Here is an 18,768-nt window from a genome sequence, read left to right on the forward strand (position 1 = left end):
TGTGTCTGTTGGCCTTCTGGATGTCTTCTTTGGAGAAATATCTGTTCATGTCTTCTGCCCATTTTTAATCGGATTATTTGTTTTTTGTGTGTTGAGTTGTATCAGTTCTGTATCTACTCTGGATATGTGCCTTTATCAGATATGTCATTTTCCAGATTCTTCTCACATTCAATAGTGTACCTTTTAGTTTTATTGATTGCTTTCTTTGCTGTGCAGAAACCTTTTGTTTTGATGTAGTCCCTGTAAGTTTATTTTTGCTTTTATTTTTCTTGCCTCAGGAGACATAACTAGAAAAATCTTGCTACAACGGATGTCAGAGAGATTATTGACTATGCTCTCTTCAAAGATTTTTATGGTTTCAGGTCTTACATTTAGGTCTTTAATCCATTTTGAGTTTATTTTTGTGTGTGGTGAAAGACAATGATCTGGTTTCACTCTTTCGCACGTGGCTGTCCTGCTTTCCGGGGGTGGGGCAGTCTTTCTCTCATCACATATTTATCCGTCCTTTGTCAAAGATTAACCGACCACATACTTGTCAATTGCTCAGTTCTGGGTTTTCTGTTCCATTCCATTGATCTATGTGTCTATTATGCCAGTACCATGCTGTGTTACTTACTACCACTTTGTAACATAACTTGAAATCTGGGATTCTGATACCTCCAGTTTTTTTTTTTTTTTCAAAATTGCTTTGGCTATTCGAGATCTTTCATGGTTCCATACAAGTGTTTGGATTGTTTGTTCTAGCTCTGTGAAAAATGCTGGCGGTATTCTGATAGGGATTGCAATGAATCTGTAGATTGCTTTGGGTAGTAAAGACATTTTAACAGTATTTCTTCTTCCAAACCATAATCATGGAATGTAGTTCCATTTCTTTGGATCGTCTTGAATTTCTTTCATCAGTGTTTTATAGTTTTCAGAATACTGATCTTTTACCTCTTTGGTAAAGTTTATTCTAGATACTTTATTGTTTACAGAGCAATTGTAAAGGGAGTGTTTTTTTATTTCACTTTCTGTTGTTTCATTATTAGCATCTAGGAAAGCAACAGATTTCTGTGCAGTGATTTTGTATCCTGTGACTGCACTGAATTCATTTATCAGCTCTACACCATGTTCTTAACCGGAAAGATTCAACATCATCAAGATGCCCTTCATTCCACAGTTAATTTTGAAATGTATTATGATCAAATTAAAGTGCCAACAGATCATTTATCTGGAATCACACAAGCTGATTTTAAAGTTCATATGAGACAGCTAAGCATACTGTATTAAATACTTGAACGTGGTTAAGGAGTAGGTATTAGACGTTCTCAACATAAAGAGGAAACGGCACAACTGCCACATTGAACACAAATGTCATTCCTGAGACAGCCAAGTTAAAATCGAGCGACCCTCCCTCACCCCCCATGCTCCTCCTCAGCTCCACGGTGCTCCTTATGGTCTTACATATTTTACATACACAGTCTTACATATCTTATTCCTACTTACCTCGTTTCTGTGTCTTGATTGCTGTACGCCCAGGCCCAGCCTCTGAGCAGCCTCTTAATAAACACGCGTGGATGAACACAGGGGCCACAGATGACTGTCCAGATTGATGGACGGCTGTTTCTGAGAGGTTTGATTCCAGCACGCTCTCATCTTCTCTGGAGCCCTGGAGGCATCTGTCTCTCAAGAGTCATGGGCCAGCGTGGTGTGGCAAAGTGGCCATCGCTGTTCCCTCCTGTTGTCCCTCCAATCGAGCTACGTGCATTGCTGGTACATGACATGGGTTGAAATGAACTTCCACTGAAAACGTCTGTAACTTACACTGCAATTCTTATCATGTCCCTTCAGGGGGAAAAAATTGTTATGTTGTGAAAGTCACAACAATAAAATAGCAAGCAGTTAGTAAACTAGAGCAATTAGTAAAGCAAGTATTTGTCATTGTGGGAGACAAATGCCACACTTTGTTGCCAAGTGACAACCAAGAAGAGCCTAACAAATGAAAATACTCACAGAGGTGAAGCTGTATTTTGCTTCATTGCAAGATCGCTCAGCACAAGGCAAAGCAGTACAAACAATGGAGAAATTACAAAACTCAAGAGATGAAAATGTCAAGGCAAGAGAGACTGTTGTGACTGACCCACGCTCTATGCAGGAATACCACTAAGCATGTGCCTTATTTCAATGGGCAGCTATTGTTTTGTTCCTTCACATCAAATAATAGTGTCTCTTCCTATTTCAGATGACTGGAAATTACAGCAGGTGGTTTGCCTAACAGATAATTCCCCATCCTCTCTTCACCACATCCCCACGGCAAGGGAGTCTGTTTCACACATCACTTAATAGTTCTTTAAGGAACAACGTTCAAGGGCTTGTTTGCTATTTCTTCCCAAGGTGGGGGAATAGGGGATGAGAGGCTGATTTCCTACATCCCCATGTCAAACTGAGTGAATAGTGGCCACAGATCAAAGCTTCATGCCCTTATCACTGTGCCCTTCTATTCTGACCATTACACATTACTACCTCCCTGTCTGTTCATCTCTCAAGGACAAACATGAGAAGTCTTCCCAGAGAGCCACAATTGCACTAATGGATCTCTCCTGTGCTTCTCTTCAAGTCTCAGACCACCTTTAGTTAAAAACTTGTTCTCCAAGTGACTGAATTCCTCAAAGGTCAGAAAAGGAGAGTCTATGCTGTTGAGCCCCCAAATACACAACTCATACAAGGTGCCACCCCACTTAATGTTGGGTACCTAGTCAAGTTGAAAAGTGGAAGGCTGTGCGCATCCCTAAGTGCACATGACAATTGGTAGTCATCACCTAGGCCTACCCTTCCCCGCTGCAGCACTGCAAAGATTTGAAGACAGCCCAATACCACATACTTAACCCTCAAATTCTCAGCAAATATAAGCAGCATTAACTCTTGCAAGACTACTGAACTACAAACATTTCTTGATAGAACTACTGGTTACATTTAATACTATTAATTACTAATACTAGCAGTAACCAAATATCAAGTCCCATTAAACCACATTAAAGCAGAACTTGTCCTGACTACTCGAGTCCATTAGAAACACCTGTCATCTATAGGCCAGGGGAGGATGTGTTCTGTCTTACTATAGGCCAGGGGAGGCTGGTCCTACACGAAGTCTTCTGTTATTGGGAGGCTTATTTCCTAGTGATTCAGTCTAACTGCTCATGGATTTCCAGTCAAGAGCATCCAACTGTGTGTACTGCTCACAACACCATAAAGCTCACAGGAAAAAAAAAAAAAAGGCTTCAGGGATGAACACAGAACCCTTCAAGTGAGCAATCAAAGGATTAGAAAAATTTAGGAATCCCACAGTGGACTATATACACAGTACCCACAAGCCCACTTGATTTCAACTGTTAACTACTTGCTAAGCACAGAGCTAACTTGTCCAAGTATAGAAGTGAGCAAAAGAGAACATGAAGACTGGAAAAACGGGATTCCTGGCTTTTTTTTTTAACTAAAAAAATCCATCGCCTTTGGGAAGAAAAGTTTATGAATCTCAGACCACAGACTCTACTGCTGAACTTTAAACAAACAAAAAGTCTGGGGGTACCTGGATGGCTCAGTTGACTTGGTTGGGTGTTCGACTTCAGCTCAGGCCATGATCTTGTGGTTTGAGTTCAAGCCCCACGCCAAGCTCTGCGCTGTTTGGAGCCTAGAGTCTGCTTCAGATTCCATGGTCTCCCTCTCTTTCTCTCTTTGCCCCTCTCCTTCACACACACTCTCTCTCAAAAATAAACATAAAAAACAATTTTTTTAACCTTAAAAAAAATCTGTTGCTCTAAGACTTTGACAAGAGGAAATACTATATACTCTTCATTGTTGATAGTCTAGTGGCTCAAGATGGTGCTTCTTCCTACTTAGGGCAAGAATCAGTCTTCCTGTGATTACCCAAAACTTGTACTACCAACTCCGCTTACTAAATAATAAAGTTGACCAGGGATATATTAAATAGTTGAAGCTGAAACAAAGATATTTAAAATCAGACACATGCTAATTAGTACTATTTTTCTGACTCCAAAGCCCCAAGTGTTACCTACCATCAGCGACTGCACACTACATATGAAGAAACCAGAACCCAGACAAGAACCAGAACCCATTCTCTTCATTTAGGGCAAGTCTACACTTCTAACAAGGGTAGGTGTCTAACCTGAGAGACAGGTCTAAAATGATTCTAACAAATGCTGTAGATGTTAATGCAAACCAGTGCCATTATTATTTCCAAAGAGAATGTTTTACAAGGCAAATCAGGATTTTATCAGATACCAGGTTTGAGTTGTCACTTCAGGTCAACTGCACCCTGTACGTGGAAACATCATTTTCATTAAAGATCCAGAGCTGCAGTAGTCTTGCATTAAGCTTTTCCCCCCATAAACCAGGAAATGCTTATGAATCCTAAACCAACTGAAGTGACTAGGGGAGGAGGAAGTGGGAGAGAGGAAGTGTGAACTATTATGGCAAATAAAGTAATTCCACACAAAGACATTCTTCTAATTTATATTTTATTGCATTATGAAAATAATACATTTGGCAAAGTAATCTAGGCTCCAGATTGAAATAAAAGAAAACTCCGAAGAAAGTGTACTGTTTATTTTTTAAGTGTGAACTATTAGATGTATCCTAACCAATACATACTAGCATTCTTATTAGGCCAATAATCCAGTAAACCTAATTATAATAATTCCACATAAAATTACAAGGTGTTTTTGCATTCATCCATTTTATTAGCACAAATCTCAAGAGAACTGAGTTTCGTTTAATCAAAACCAATGTAATTTAACTCCTGTTCAGAAGACAATTTGAAACACTACCCAAAATGTGTATTTCCTTTGGTTCTACAAGTTGCATTTCATCCTTATCACGTTACATTTCTCATAAACATTGTAGCAGCGATAGATTCTGCCCAGTACCTTTATAAGTAAACTAGTATATTACATTTACATTATTTGAAAAATTACTGATTTTACAAATGCAAAAATGCATAAATACATGCCTATCTACACCAGCAAAACAAAGTACTCTGAACCTCCATGCTTTCACAGGCTCTACCTTCTGATGCAAGATTTCTGGGATGCTTTTCCAAGCCAAAGGGTGACAAGCCTCCTGATGGGGAATTCCACGGCTCTGTCCACACTTGTGAAAGGTGTAGTTACAATAAAACCCTAACTGGATTAAATTTGTCTATGCATCAACATTTAAAATAGGACATTTTCCACTACTCATCTGTTCTGCTACATTTTCAGACCTGAAGAGATGTATTTTCAAAAATGTACTGTTTTCATTTTAAAAAGGGAAAGTGCTAAAAACATCTTACATATATACTCTGTATCATCAGCACTGAAAGTTTTCACATGGTGGGTTCAGAGTCTAGATTCTAACAGGTAAACAATGTGCTCAAAGCCAAAAAACAAAATAATTTTAATCACTGAGGTCTTGATGCTTCGTTTAGATCTAATAGGACTTTGCTGATGTGTGTTAAGAAAATGTGCCTAAAATTAGCCTTTAAAAATTTGCATCTGAAACAGTTACTATTAGAACTGATATTTTTATTAAGCAAAGTCTGTGTAAGTGCACCTAGGCATACTTGCGGAAATCTACTTCCAAAGGGGCATCAATATTTTAAACCGGCTGAACAAGGTTTCCCAGTTTAACTACAGAAGTATTCCACCTATCCTAAAGAAGATATTCCAGGAGCATTCTACAATTATCTGTATAAACAGCAACAAGTTTGATCTATGATCAACATATGAATATCTAATAAATATTAAAACTATTAAACTATAGATTAAAATGCAGATCTCTCATAGAGTTAAATGATGGCATTTTGGTACATTCACCATTATTGTACTTTATTTAATAAAGAAATACATTTGCCCTTGCAAAAATAGCAATTGCAAGTTTACAAATAAAACCACAGACCTTAAAGTCATGATGCTAAATCTTCAACTTATAAGCAACAAAAGTAAAGTAACTTGTTTAGAGATGGTCCATGGCACAACTAAAACAAAAAATATCAAAGGTCACAGGATCTTAAAGAATAGGTTTATTGACACTAATTTCATAAATATTCTAAAGAAAAATTTAAAATTTCTAAACTTAAAAACGTTTAAAATCTGTTCTCATTGGCAAAATATCCCTCAACAAAATATTAGGTCACTACAAATGAATGTCACATTTAAAATTTGCTTCATTTTAACAGTTTTGCAAAAATTTTCAATGTGTGATTTTCCTCCCCTCCTGGACACAGTAAATCAATATTCAGTTTTTATTTCAACTATGAGACATATTCATAAATATATCATCCAGCTGCTGTGAACCTGACAGTCAAGTCAGTCAGTAGTATATTACCCTATAAACATAAATGGAACCCAATCATTTTGGTAATTATAGCAATTTAAGTAGTCAAAATGCAAAAGTTGTGGTTGCCACCCACACCCCCCAAAGGTTATGATACAGTGTCAGAAACTGTTTGCATTAGTTTTATAAGTTCATCTGTGTACTTCAGATATCTGAAACTAAAAAAGGGATTCTTCTGTATTTTGATAAAAATGTACTCGAATATTTCATAACATTAATATTTATTGCTTTATATGAATACTGTATTGAAAGCCCAAGCATTCAGTTTACACACAGAAATTATACAATTATATACCGCTTCACAAAGGCAGTGAACACATTACATTCTACAAAATCTACTTTACAGAAATTTAAAAATTCTAAATATCAAAAGGTACAGCTGAAGAAACAGGTATAAATTTGGCAGCCAGTAATTTTGACAGGGAAACTGCAGCTTGCATGACTTTAAATATGTGAACTTGAAAATATTGAGTTTATAGAGTAATCATTGTGCTTTGTGTTAATCTGAAAAATAGAACACTGGCTGTCAAAGAAGCATGTTCAAAAATATTTAATTCACTTCAAAATGTCATACAAATTATGGTGGTTTTTATGCACCCCTAAAGCTTCAGCCATTCTGCTCCAGTACATTACTATAGTAATATATTAATTCTTCCAGTACAGTGGGGTTTCACACCAATGACATTTGCATACTCTAGAATAATTTAGAAAGAAATGTGTAATATTCACAATGTTCAGGAAAGCAAGCAAAAGGTCAAGGAACCTGCCGGGTTCTTCTGAGATGGTCTCATGTCAGCATTCATTCTATAAAAGTCAGCTAATGTTTGAACACAGTTTCCAAGATAAAGCATATTTTCTCATAAATAATGAAGGCTTTTTCTCAGGCACCTCAGAAGTATACAAAAGAATTTTAGTTTGAACAGATCTCTTGGAATGTGTTTAACCTCGTATTTCAACAGACTTATTTCCAGGGTTTCACAAGGGCCAGATTTTATTTGAATTACTTGGAAGAGAAACTGAAACTGTCTTCTGAAAGAGGTGAACTCAATCATTACCAATAGAAAAAGTATCTACTGTATTCATCTCTTATAGAAACAGAAAAATATAACATTTCCCCCCTTAGAATATATATATATATGTATGTATATATGACTTAAAGTTCCATTGTACATAGTCAAACAATAAAATCTGGAAACCAGCATGAAACCCTATAATTCACATGTTAAAATGTTGAAACTATGACCAAAATATGAAAACTACTAGAGCTGTCAGAAAGAGACAAGACAAAAAGACTTCTTGCATATGTATAAACTAAATGTGATCATCTTCAAAAGGTTTTCAAAATTATAATTATTACCTTCCAGTTTAAAAACTTTAATTAAAAAAAAAATCTATACACAAACCACTGATTTGACCAGACTGGAAAAAAATGTCAGCGGTAAGCAGGACCCAGAGGAGCTGATATTCACAGTTCTTACATGTACAACTCTTTCAGGATTTATCCCATAAAGTACTTTATTTTACAACCTGCTTCTCTTGTAAAAACTAGAGGTCCACTTTATTACATAAAAGTTTTATACAGTGTAAAACCAGAACTGTATGTAAAATACTGCATCTACATGTTTCTAAATAGTTAGTCTTGTTCCATTGGTTCATCTGTGACTTCTGTGGCTTCTTCGTCGTTTTCCATGGATGATTCTGAGCGAATCTCTCCAGCTTTACTGGAGTTGGATCCTACTAATTCTTCTGTTTCATGGCAATCAGAACCACTACTTACAGGGCCTGCATTTTCACTACCTTCAGAACGTAAATCTTTCTCAGCTTGAGTCAGATCAGATTCCTCCATTTGATTATTTTCCTCAGAAGTCTCTTCATTCACAGTTAAGGCATCATCAGATTCTTGATTTTTTCTTTCTGGGATCATTTCTCTTGATGTCATAAAAGACTCTAAAAATAAGCAAATGTTGTTGTAGTTAAATTTTATTTTCAAAACACCTCCACAGTTAAGTTTCATGAATTCTGATATTCTACAGTTCAAATCATATCCCCTGAAACTCAGCAGCAACTACAGGTGGGAGAAAAGCCCAACATCAGCCTTATAAGGAGTTATAAGGAGTTCCATTACGTTACATTCTTTCACGCAAAAATGAAGTACAAGAATCTGAGGGTCTCCTTATTCCACCCTTTTACAGATGGTCTCTAAATACCTTCTTCTTCCTCTTCATCCTCTTCTTCATCTTCCTCCGTACAGTGCTGCCTGGTACAACTACTTTCCTTATCTTTATCCTGAGACGGCGACGACGCTTCTATCTCTTCTACCATAACCGAAGGAATTTCACTGGAAGACGTCTGGCTGGCTGTCTCTCTGACTTCACTTTCTTTGTCAAACCTGAGTCTTTTTACCTCATGCCCCTCAGCCTCCACAGAATCTTCGTCTGGATGTTTATTTTTTATAGGGCTCACTGAGGAACCTTCAGATTCAGATGTCGAAGAGTCACTGTAAATGTTTTTTTAAAATGCCATTAATAAGATTTCTTCATCTTCCACATTCTCATTTTAAAGGTCTAATAACTTTTAAAACTGTATTTCAGTGTCAAAGTTAAACTGTATCATCTGGGCAGAAAAAAACACAAGAGAATAATTTCAAGGAAACCTCAACTCTTTAATATTTCCACCAGAACTAGTCAACAAGTTGTATAACATTTCTGTTCAATTCTGCAGTAAATGGCTTTTCATAACAGAACTACAAGTCCTTGAGACAGAAATACTAATATCTCTCACTTGTTTTGTTTGCTTGTTCTTAATGTGATGCAGAAAATGTGAAATGGGATATAAACAAAAGGTTTCCTTTAATAATCTATCATTTCAAGTTACTTGCAAAAACAAATAAAAAATATGATCACTTTAGGGGCGCCTGGGTGGCTCAGTCGGTTAAGCCTCCGACTTCGGCTCAGGTCAGATCTCACATTGATGGGTTTGAGCCCCGTGTCAGGTTCTGTCCTGACAGCTCAGAGCCTGGAGCCTGCTTCCAGTTCTGTGCCTCCTTCTCTCTCTGCCCCTCCCCCTCTCATGCTCTGTCTCTCTCTGTATCAAAAACAAATAAAACATTAAAAAAATTTTAAATATGATCACTTTACTTTCTTAAGACTGTGTGGTAAATAGATCTCCCCAAATTAGCAGTTTTAAGCCTTTTCTATGATCATCTTCATCATATACTAATGCTAGAAACACGCTAGAAACATCCCGAAGTCATATGACCGCTCCTGTAAACCACATTAAAACCTTGCTGTGTTCCTCAAAACCACAGTAAATAGTAAATAATGAGTGCTAAAAAACAATAAACGTCAACCATGTTTTTGAAAACATTTTTGTTTTAAAATATAAATCACACACAAACCTGTGATTTTTGTCCTCATTTTGTTGTAAGTTTGACTCTTTGCTGTCTGTGCTCTCAGGTAAGCCATTTGTTGTCATGGGGACTGACAAAGAAACCTTTGGTCGATTAAGTGGCCTGGGTGTTCCAGGCCCATTTATATTAGACCTACGGTAAGATAAGCAAACGTCATTTTCCCATGTGTAAAAAGTCACCCTCCCAAGGTTTCCTCATATGAACACGTCATAGAAGTATTTACTCTGACTTTCATATTTATGGTTACCAAATTGTTGTTTATCCTGTATCTTCCATAAAACACCCAACTTTTAAGAAACTATACTGAATCTGCTTCTCAAAACTAGGAAAATGCAATCTCTCTGGATATTAAAATCAATAATCTCACCGTTCAGTATAACTTGGCGAATTTCCAGGAAACATAACACCATTCATTCGATTTAAACTATTGGAAGTGTTTTTCCTAGAAGAAAAAAAAAAAAAAAACCAGAACACTGTATAGATCATTTAGTCCTTTAATTTCACTAAGAGCCATGGGCCTAAAAGATCTCTTATAAGATCTGTCACAGACCCAAACAAAAAGATTTCTGTGAGAAACAACCTAATTATGGGATTACCTTAAATCTCATTTCGCACAGGTTTATTCTTTTGAGAGTTCTAAAAACAAACCCATTGTTATTGCCTATGAAATCACAAACGTTTTATAAACCCAGTGTTTCTCAACAGGAGATAACATCCTTCTTGCAGCTCTCCTTCCCCCAGCCCACAGCCCCCCAGAGACTTCCAACGTCTCAAGACATTCTTTGGGGAAGGAGGGGCACACTACAGGCATCCTGTGTGTAGAAGCCAAGGACAGTGCTAAATTACTGCAATTCCTAGGACATCCACTCAAATTATCAACAGTACCAAGGACTTCTTAAACTGATACATGAATTTGCTATCTAAATCTTGACAGCTGGAAATACTTTTCCATTTTGAAGAACGTCACCAAGTAGCTATCCACACCTAGGAGTTATGCCCTAGCAACACCATGGTATCTAGGATAGGATCTCAGGGCTCTGAGCATTGTGACAGCAGACAAACCACAAATGTAAAGATTATAGTAAAACACCAAGTCACTTTAATCCACACTTCTTCTTCAGAAAAACAGAGGTAATGTCACTGGTAATATTCTACTTGGGAAAGTAGGTGGTAGGTTCACAATTATTTATAAATGTTCATGCTTCATTCCATATAAAGTAAAATATAATCAATATTGTAAAGACTTACATCAGAAATGATAGAATATTAAAAAATCCAAAAATCTGTATGTACTTACTCTGAAGAAGGATATACACAGCTAACAACCATCACATTCTGCAATAACAAAAGTTGATGTTTTAATGAGAGGGAAAGCACTACAATATCAAGTTTAATCATTTGCTTTTAATTTCTCAGAATCAACCTGATAGATTAACTTCCTATCTATTCGAATTTTACTAATACAAGGAAATAAATAGAAGTGATTAATCAAACAACAGAAACTGAAACTTATAATAACAGACTATTTTTTTAAATGTTTATTTATTGTGAGAGAGCACGCATGCGGATGTTGAGTAGGGGAGGGGCAGAGAGAAATGCAGAGAGAAAGAATCACATGTAGGCCTCATGCTGTGGGCACAGAGCCCAACGCAAACGTGGACCCCACAAATCCATGAACTGGGAGATCATGACCTGAGCCAAAATCAAGAGCTGGACCCTTAACCAACTGACCCACCCAGGGGTCCCCAGATTAAACGTAATATAACCTACTAAATCATTTGGTTTTTCTGCCAGTAGTCACTCTACTCTAGCTACTTTAGAGCTCTGACATTATGTATTTCAATCACACAGTGGAACCACACTCTTACATTATATTGAAATCACTCCAAGATATTTAAAGATTCGAGTACTTAGGCCAAGTATAAAGAATTTCCTTATAACGCAGTACCCAATCAAAAGCCTGATATGTAGCAACATATACCAAAAACAGCCTAAGACCTTTTCAATAGTATAATCTTCCTGGTAATACAAACTTTATTAATAGTCAATATTCATTAAACATGTACTATGAGCCAGAGTAAGTGCTTTACATTTGATCACCTCCAGATCCTTGTTATTATCCCTACTTTACAGATGAGAAACTGACACTTAGCTTATGTAACTGGTTGATGGTCACCCAAACGAAACAATGCTGCCCTGATTTGGTGAGAGGGGCACCCCTGGTACAACTACTGCAACTGCCTCTTCATCCAAAGAGCCAAAATCTAGTTACTAAAAGTCCATAGGCTGAAAATAAGTACTGATGAATCATCTCACTTTTCTGCCCCTCAGGAATCTAATTAAATGGAGGGCACAGAAACTGTAACAAAAAAATATTAATCCAGTAAGGCCCTAAGATCTACTATAAATCACTAAGTAATGGTTTTGGATTCCAGTTCCAAGGGTAAAATAAACCGAATGTGAATGAGAACCATAAAATGAACATTGAACTATGTTTTAGGATCAAATACACCCAGTGGTCCAATCTTGGTTCCCAAAGGGCTTCAATGGTTCTTTACTCCAGAGCAGTCAATCTCCTACTTTTCATTTCCTCAAACACCTTGATGTCTTTGTTCATCACACTGTTACCCTCATCCCAAATGCCCTTCTAACATCTATCCACAAAAAAACCCCAATGCTTTCCTCATGATTAAGTTTGATCTATATCTTTCTCAATTGCTAACTTAAATTTCTGCATCAGCTCTCCCAAAGTTGTACACCTGTGAAAGCCAGAAATAAAGAAATGAATTCCATGGGTAAACAAGTGTACAAAACACAACTATAAAGTTAAAATATCAATTTTAGAACTTTGCAGAGCCTTTAATGTTAATGTATACTATGAATTTTGAAAAGACAGTAATAAGATACTTTTCCCAAACTTAATAATCACAAGCCCTCTCTCTCCAAAACTTAAGTTTTTGCCCAAATTAGAAAAACTTGGGAAGAACTTTAGGTAGGTTTCAGGAAACCTATTTGAAGAAAAGATGCCTCAAACAGCACATATACAATGTCTCTTCTGAAATACATTAGGCTAAGTTTAACATAATTCTAATAATAAAATACATACCTTTTCTACTCCTCTGAGAAATTTGTCTGTTCCTGTATAGTTTCTCCTTGGATCTGTTAGCAACTCACATAGTCGCTGAATAGTAAAAGGGATACTGCAAAAGAATATGATTTTATAATTTGGGGTCATTAATTATCAAGAGAATAAGGAACATTATTAATCTTGCTATTTAAAGATTTATCTAGTCATCTGTGTATTAAGTGACAAGAGAAAATGTTACAATCGGAAGATGAATATATGAGTGACTTAAAAATAAGCAAGACAATAAGTACATCTGTCTTTTTAATGAGAAAATCCCTTGCCTTAAAAATTAAAAATAAAAACACAAAATTTTCAAAGTTTCAAAACTGAGAAAAAACTTTTAACATTCTGAATATAACTGAACTTTAAGATTATAAGAGCGGCAACACAAATAATCAAGTTACAGTTTATTAAATACAGAAACTTTTCCTCAAGCATTCCTTTGCACACAGAATTAAATACACAAATAATAAAGTTACAGTTTATTAAATACAGAAACTTTCCCTCAAGCATTCCTTTGCACACAGGATTTCTATACAGTGTCTCCAAATAAAAACCCTGTAAATGCTGTGTTATTAGATAGAACAAAGCAAATGATTCAACAAGTAAGTATTACATATAAATAAGGTCCTGCTCCATAATTACAGTTTTATATACAAGCTGTGTTTCACCAGAACATAAAATACAAACAGCATCATTATTTCGACAAGTACACTATTAACTTTACCAAAAGTTATATACTTCAACCATAATCAAATTTTCACTTGATCATACCAAATACAAAGCTAATATACACTGGAACTAAAATCATTTCATAAATATAAAAAATTTATCTCACATACATTAGCATTCCTTAGAATTAGTCTGAATGACAAACATAAAAGCATTAGATGAACAAACAGCTAAAAAGTACAAACACAAACTCAGACTTCAGTATTTGCCATCCAAAATCTACTTATTCTCCTTATAAACAGAATTACAAAATCTCAAATTAAGCACTAACATTCACGAAGTTCTTTACGGAGCACAGGCATTTTGACACAACACCCTCCCCAACAAGGGACAGCAGCCAGTGAGTAACAGCGCCAGCATCAGACTCGGTGTCTCTACTTCAAATCCCTTGTCCACCCTCCCTTTCCTCTGTTCCAAACATAATTAAAATGTTAATTTTCTAAACAGACAAATATATTTGGTTCTCATATTTTTAGGATCAATACTGCTCTTTTGTTCTTATAAAATGTCAGTATAAGATTTATAACATTTTGAAAAGGTATAAAGTATATGTTTATTCATATGAAAATGTTTTACTTATGAGAGACCAAGAATCAATCTTCTCTCAAGTAACATCAAAACCTAAAAATCAGAAATCTATCATTCTGCCAACAAAAGCCTAAGCACTAACTAAAAGATGTGTGTGCCTGATAACACAAATACTCAGAAGTAGCTAGAATTATAGAACTTCTCTGATGTCATCACAAATGCTAAAGGAAATTCCTTTGGATTTCTGAGAAAGACTGCTTCTTCCTCTTGAAAATATAGTCAGAGTAGAGTACACAGTCCAAATTAAGAATCTTTAAAATGGAAAAAGGAAACAAAGCACATCAACAACGTTACTAATAACAAGCGACTAAGCTTACACCTCTGTTTTACTCATTTGTATAAAGACGACACATAACTGAAAACCTATATATAACTAATACATAAAACAGTTAACTGCATTAAAAAATTCAAAGAAACATCTCCTAAGCTACATATATAATAACGTAAATTTACAAACTGCCTTTTCTCCAAATTTACTGAAAGCTTAAGGACAGAATCTTCTATACATGAGGTTCAATATGTAAGTTATTTGTACACATATATATCTGAAATGCAGTACCCATCATGGATTTCTGAGTATTAATCGTATCCCTGTATCTCCAGCCTTTTTCAAGTTCATTACTTCCCAAACCTTGAACACACTCCACCTATGCTATTCCCTAATGAATAATGACACTGTAAATGAGTATATATGTTATTAAAAAGAAGCAAATTAACATCCAATGTTAAGAATAATCAAACAATACTTAACTGACAAATATTAAATAGACATTATATCTAGCTATGTCTTTTCCTCTGACTAAATTTTGTTCAAAAACCAAAAGCAGGATATTCTCTTAAATTAAAAATAGCATTAGGGGGCATCTGGGTGGCCCAGTCGGTTATGCATCTGACTCCTGATTTTGGCTCAGGTCATCATCTCAGGTTCATGAGATTGAGTCTGCTTGGGAGTGTCTCCCTCCCCCGCTCACACCTTCTCTCTCATACATAAACCTTTTTTTAGAAAAATGGAAAAAGAAAATAGTTTAAAACAAACACCTTTAAGCTGTTTATTAACAATGTTTCCCCTACATGTTTTGCCTATTTTCTTTAGGAAGGTGAGTAAAAGTGTAGCCAATTAACACTGCATATGTTGGTGAATAGTACTGCTGTGGGGGGTGGGTGGGAATGTCTTATGTCTGCATAGCAATGTTAGCAATAATAGCGTGTGATAAAATGAGTTTACTTCTTAGGAGCTTTCAGAGTTATTTTACCAAGTATCCAACAGATGGCACTAAAATGTCATTAAACACCCCCAACTCGCTACCTGAAGAGGCTAAAATATACTTGTATATAAAAGTATGCAGTGAAAACATTAATATAATCTTGAAAATTGCACTGAAGGTCTCTTTACACACAGTTGTACTCTTTAACTTTTTTTTTTAATTTTTAAATTTTTAACATGTTTTTTATTTATTTTTGAGAGACAGAGACAGGAGACAGTGACAGCGCAAGGAGGAACTCAGAAAGAGGGAGAGACACAGAATCTGAAGCCGGCTCCAGGCTCTGAGCTAGCTGTCAGCACAGAGCCCGACGCAGGGCTCAAACCCACGAACCATGAGATCATGACCTGAGCCGAAGTCAGATGCTTAACCAACTGAGCCACCCAGGTGCCCCTTAGCTTTTTTAGTAAGTTATAAAAGCTCACTATAACCTAGAAATATTTACTCGAGAGCAGAGCATGTAAATAATTACAATAAATACTAATAAAGTTTTCTGCACAATGCTATTAGGATAAACTGTATGCCAAGGAAGCAAGCGTGAACCTGGAAACACTTCATCTGAGATAGGTCTTTAAAACGAGGAATAAGAATAAACCAGACAAATCCAAAATGAATGTTTGGTACAAAAAGTGTTATAAAAAGTTTGCCTTCTGTTCATTTTTTTTCTTTTCTAAAGTAGGTTTCATGCCCAACACGGAGCCCAAAGTGGAACTTGAACTCATTACCATGACATCAAGACCAGAGTTGAAATCAAGAGCCAAACGCTTAACTGACTGAGCCATCCCTCTTCTGTTACTCTTAAGACACAGCATACAAAACCATTTATTCTAACTCCTGAAAGTCAAGATTTTTCCAATAAAAATCACTAACTAAATTAAGACCCATGTACTAAGAAGAAAAAAGCAAAACTGCACACAATGGAAAACCTGAACAAGAAACCCTAAATTTGGGGGAAATGGGGTAAGGATAATCAATGGAACAATATACTGTTAAAAAAAAAAAAAAATCTTTGGAGAGCTTGGTTGGCTCTATTGGGTAAATATCCAACTTCAGCTCCTGTCATGATCTCACTGTTCATGAGTTCAAGCCCCACAAAGGGCTCTATGCTGACAGCTGGAGCCTGGAGCCTGCTTCAAATTCTGCCTCCTTCTCTCTCTGCCCCCACCCCCCCACACTCTGTCTCTCTCAAAAATAACAAACATTAATTTTTTTCAGAGAAGTATTTGGGGTTATTTGAAATAAAAATATTGTTTATTCTGCAATGTTACCTTATTTGCCCACCAAAGATAAAAACTAACAATACATAAGGAATAGGGTGGGGCTTTTGAAAAGAACATGGCATTTTCAACTTAGAAACAAGATGTCCACAACATCCAATAAAACTTAAAAACACACACAATAAGTAAAGGATCCAAAAGTGACAGGATCTTTGAAAACAGTAGTACTCAGAAACACTAGAGAACACTGTCAACCAGTCTACTTTTGATGTACAAAATTTTAAGGCAGTGTGGTTAAAAAAGCTTATCTGCTAGCCCACTGGGAGACTGGGTCCAAGTGTATACATACACACTAAATATAACATAATGTATATAAAACCACTTAACAGTGACTATTTTATAAGATGTTCCTTAAATCTTAGTTCCCATCATCATCTTGATCCGGTCCAATAATTAATAGAGACTAGAAAGCACAAACACTCCAAAGATCAACTACAGAGGAACAAATCAAAAGTTTACCTGTCTTTAAAAATATTTCTTTTAATTTCAATGAGAGCAACTAACCCTGATTAAAAATAGGATCACACATTTTATATTAGCTACAAAGTGTATCTCAATTTGACTGTAATCTGTTCCCATTCACTGAATTAAAAAAAAATTATCCAAGTCCTATAGACCTGAAAGAATTCAAGTATCAGGAAAGGGGTTGAACAGGAGTGAGAGACATCTAAGCGTAAATTAGCAATTCAATGTTACTTTTAAAAGAAAGCAATTTTAAACAATAAGGCCAACACCTAAAGGAAGAATTCCCTAGTTTGTATTTTAACCTGAGGCTAAGTTTGATTAAACTTTATCTGAGTCTGTTTAAATGTTTTACCTTTAAGAGGTACAAATATTCTGAATGCATACCAAGGCATTCAGTTGGAAAGAAGGCACTCATAAAAAGAAAATGCATATTTCATTCAGAATCTAAGATAAAAATTAAATAACTGATTATCTTACTCCTTTGTAATGCAATCAGGTGCGCCTGGGTGGCTCAGTCAATGTGATGCAATCAACTTTCCTCTTGAAAGACAAAGGAATATAAAATATGAGAGGCCATTCAAGTAAAACACAAAGAGATAACCATAAAATCGGACATCTTATTATGAAAAATGCTAAAACAGCCATCTCGTTTTGTTTTATGTGTAAAGATGTGGTTTTTTACTGTCATTTATTTTCTATTAATGGCTACATTTAGTTAACAGAATTACTTAACTGACCTGAACCATTTAGGTAAAAACTAACTTAAATATATCTTAGTTATCAAACACTGAAAAGGTTGTTTGGTTTACTCTTAGGTCCTACAAAAGTCAGAAATAACACTAGACTTGTGTGACATTATCTCTTGACAGAAAGCTCTATCTGTACTCAGGCTTTAATATTTGTATAAATATACACATAAACACTCTTATGAATATATTTCCTACCTCAAATCCAATCTGAGAGATTCTGAGACTTACTGATAACATCATTGTGAAATTAAGAAAATTAAGAATTTAGATTAACTAAGAAAATGAAGAATTAGCCTCTTTAAATAATGGTAAGTAATCCTAAACTAGTACCTGCACCATTCCCCATCCCCAAATAAACCTGTAGCAGCTGTCAACAGTTTTAATCAAGTTAAATCATCTTTCATACTACCTACAATAATCTGATTTGTCACTGTACTTTCATCAAATAGAAAATGTGAAGAAAAAATTAAGAGTTCTGTCTGCTATACCCTACCTTTCGATCTAAAACATTTTATTTTTTTAATATAACACAATTTATTTTTTTCACATATGCAATTATTTTCTGTCATTTTCAATACAGTAGTTACAATGACACTCCAAACAGAAAAGCAAAGTAAAAAATCAAAACCCCAACTTCTATTTCATGTAATTAGACTTATACAGAAATTAGAAGGTTAAGTAACCTAGTTAATCACCTAATTTCACAGCTATCTGAAGTGGTAATCATTATATAGCAGCTTATCTATGATACATTCAAGATACATGATACAATTTATTACTTGCCCATAAG

General features: G+C 35.6%; 1 protein-coding gene across 2 annotated transcripts in view; it reads right to left on the reverse strand.

The window, feature by feature from the left end:
• Nucleotides 1–4,497: 4,497 nt before the first annotated feature.
• Nucleotides 4,498–18,768, reverse strand: part of PPP4R2 (protein phosphatase 4 regulatory subunit 2) — a 53,662-nt gene continuing 39,391 nt past the window's right edge. For both annotated transcript variants that reach the window (XM_029916080.1, XM_029916079.1), the window contains exons 4-9: nucleotides 12,885–12,978; nucleotides 11,076–11,113; nucleotides 10,146–10,220; nucleotides 9,767–9,910; nucleotides 8,577–8,866; nucleotides 4,498–8,316 (exon numbers count right to left, since the gene is read on the reverse strand). In XM_029916080.1, the coding sequence (XP_029771940.1) occupies nucleotides 8,003–8,316; nucleotides 8,577–8,866; nucleotides 9,767–9,910; nucleotides 10,146–10,220; nucleotides 11,076–11,113; nucleotides 12,885–12,978 (955 nt within the window). In that variant the 3' untranslated portion in view covers nucleotides 4,498–8,002. The remainder of the gene's footprint in view (nucleotides 8,317–8,576; nucleotides 8,867–9,766; nucleotides 9,911–10,145; nucleotides 10,221–11,075; nucleotides 11,114–12,884; nucleotides 12,979–18,768) is intronic.

The sequence above is a fragment of the Suricata suricatta genome, chromosome 12 (assembly GCF_006229205.1).
Source record: "Suricata suricatta isolate VVHF042 chromosome 12, meerkat_22Aug2017_6uvM2_HiC, whole genome shotgun sequence".
Lineage (NCBI taxonomy): Eukaryota > Metazoa > Chordata > Mammalia > Carnivora > Herpestidae > Suricata > Suricata suricatta.